Genomic DNA, 2,605 nt, shown 5'->3' with positions numbered 1-2,605 from the left:
CTCTACCTCTGAAGTCCTTGTAATGAAAGCATGTTAAAAATGAGGATTTATATTTTCTTATTAGAACCAAAGCGTTCCTAACTGGTAAGATTCAGTTATCTCACAATCTTTTGAAGCCCCTGAAATCATCTAATTTTGTCCCTTTTATAGATAATGGAACTGAATACGGCGAATGCTGATGTTACCCTGTACACATACAGTTTTCCAGTAACGTGTCTTAGTGATTACTAGTTGAGACATGAAAAGTAAGCTTCCATCTCTCACAGTGGGACTAACTCTATGTTTTTTCCATTCACATGGGTGTATTAATAGGATCAGACCGAAGCTGTCTGTGCCTTACTTTTTTCTTTCCTGGCCCTCTTCACCTTCTCCTACTTTCCTTCTGCTGAAATGCCTGCCCCCCAAATCACTGAAGCCAGAACACCTGCCATAGCTGCTTCTATAGAACTTGATAAAGAAACTGAGGTTAGAGAGTTGAAATTATTTGTCATAAAGTACAGAGCTACCCAAAGAGCAAAGTCAGGGTCCAATCGTAAGCTGAATTGCACTTGGCCATTATGTTATCTTGTCATTTTAGAACAACGTGGTGATAGGAGAGTCAGGAATTCTGGCTATGACCACTCCTTCACTTCAATGCAATCTAGAAATCCAGGCCTAAAGCAGATAATTTTATCACTGAAAAGCAGGTGTGCACCTGATAATGTTCCTCAGGGCTCTCTTCATGTCCCTGTTTCTCAGGCTGTAGATGAAGGGGTTCATCATGGGAGTGACCATAGTGTACATCATTGAAGCCACTGCAGTCTTCCTGGAAGAGTGTGTAAATGCAGCACTAATATATGTACCTAAGCCTGTCCCATAGAACAAGGAAACAACTGAGAGGTGAGACCCACAGGTGGAGAAAGCTTTGTACTTTCCACCCACTGAAGACATTCTCAAAATGGAGGAGACAATTTGAGTATAAGAGAAAATGATTCCAGAGAGGGGAACACCACCCAGTATGGTAGCTGCCAAATATAAGAAGGTGCTATTGAGGAGGGTATCAGAACAGGCAATCTTGATGATCTGAACAACTTCACAGAAGAAGTAGGGAATTGCCCAATCTGTGCAGAAAGACAGGTTCAACACTATCAGACTGTGGATCAAGGCATCCACAGTGGTAATGGACAAGGAGAGTAGAATCAGCAGACCACAGAGGCGGGGGTTCATGATGGCTGTGTATGTCAGTGGGTGACAAATGGCCGCATAGCGGTCATAGGCCATTACTCCCAGGAGAAAGCTTTCCAAACTAGAAAAAAACAGGACAAAAAAGACCTGGGTGAGGCAACCTGCATACGTGATGCTCTGATTCTGTGTTTGGAGATTCACCAGCATGTTTGGGATTGTGGTGGTACTGAAACAGATGTCAGTGAAGGACAGATTGGCAAGAAAGAAATACATGGGGGTGTGGAGGTGAGCATCAGAGCTGACAGCCAGGATGATGAGCAGGTTCCCCAGGACAGTGAACAGATATATGGACAGAAACAAGCTAAAGAGGAGGGGCTGCAGTTCCGGATCCTCTGTCAGTGCCAGGAGAGAGAATTCTGAAACACTTGTTCTGTTTCTAGGCTCCATATTATTGATGAATCTGATGGAAAAGATGAGATTACAAGACAATCAAATGTGTGGTCCCTATAACAGCAGTAGCTGCCTCACCAGAGGTAAACACCATCTAGGGCAGAGAACATGAGGAATGGAGAGGAATACGAAGTTGATGCCATCTGTTTGCATATTATTTGATTATTTAGTAAAAAAATATGTGAATGTGATCAATAGCTGAGCATCAGTATTTATTTATTCTGGAAAGTGTTGACGATGTGTTCTTTTTTTTTCACACCATCTGTGTCGTTATGATCATTTAAAGTATTTTGTAATTTTATAGGAAGAAAAGCCTCATGACTTACTTCTGAAAATCAGCCAATGAAAACCCTATGGATTAAAACAGTTCAATTCACAGCCGATTATGGGGATGGTGCAGATCATGGCGGCAGCTATTCGTTCTCTTGAGCATGCATTGCCATGAGTCGAGGAACAACTAACTGGCAGCTAGCAGAAACAACAAATGGCCCCTATGGACTGCCTCATGAGCCCAGAATTCCAGCCCAAGAGGCACATTCTATCTAAGTGGGGAAGGATGTAATTTCTCCAAGGAAAGATCTATCTTTACAAAGAAAAATATGTTTACAGCCTCCCAGGCATGAAGCAACAATAAAATTATTTTCTTTAAAAAAAAAAAAGCTGATGATATTATAGAGAAAAATGGATAGAAGAAGGAGGCATCCTGAAGAGTCTGTCACAGACTCCATGTCTTTTCCCAGAGATTAGAGTCAGGTGATAGAGATAATACAAATGTATGTTAAGAACCAGGAGTGGGAAGATAAGGCGAAGGTGATAACCCTCCTATTTCATCACCACAAGAATGTAAGTAAATATCAGATAATTTTATGAGTCATGATTGAGAAGAGGCAATTTCTGCTCAGGAGGAAAATAGTCTTTACCACTGTAGAGACAGAGTAAAAGACTGGTAGAACTGGAGCTCCTTGGGATTGGTGCAAAGGTACAAAGAAAC

At 41.6% G+C, this 2,605-nt stretch overlaps 1 protein-coding gene across 1 annotated transcript; it reads right to left on the bottom strand.

The window, feature by feature from the left end:
- Positions 1-672: 672 nt before the first annotated feature.
- Positions 673-1,986, bottom strand: LOC100669254 (olfactory receptor 7G2-like). Its single transcript, XM_003423036.4, has one exon. The coding sequence runs from the start codon at positions 1,609-1,611 to the stop codon at positions 673-675; it is 939 nt and encodes a 312-aa protein (XP_003423084.4). The 5' UTR covers positions 1,612-1,986.
- Positions 1,987-2,605: the final 619 nt, after the last annotated feature.

This window comes from Loxodonta africana, chromosome 3 (assembly GCF_030014295.1).
Source record: "Loxodonta africana isolate mLoxAfr1 chromosome 3, mLoxAfr1.hap2, whole genome shotgun sequence".
Classification (NCBI taxonomy): domain Eukaryota; kingdom Metazoa; phylum Chordata; class Mammalia; order Proboscidea; family Elephantidae; genus Loxodonta; species Loxodonta africana.
This window is presented reverse-complemented; position numbering and strand designations above follow the sequence as displayed.

Bases quoted from the DNA above. Each gene is read 5' to 3' on its own strand.
- LOC100669254 (XM_003423036.4), bottom strand. From the start codon at position 1,611: ATGGAGCCTAGAAACAGAACAAGTGTTTCAGAATTCTCTCTCCTGGCA.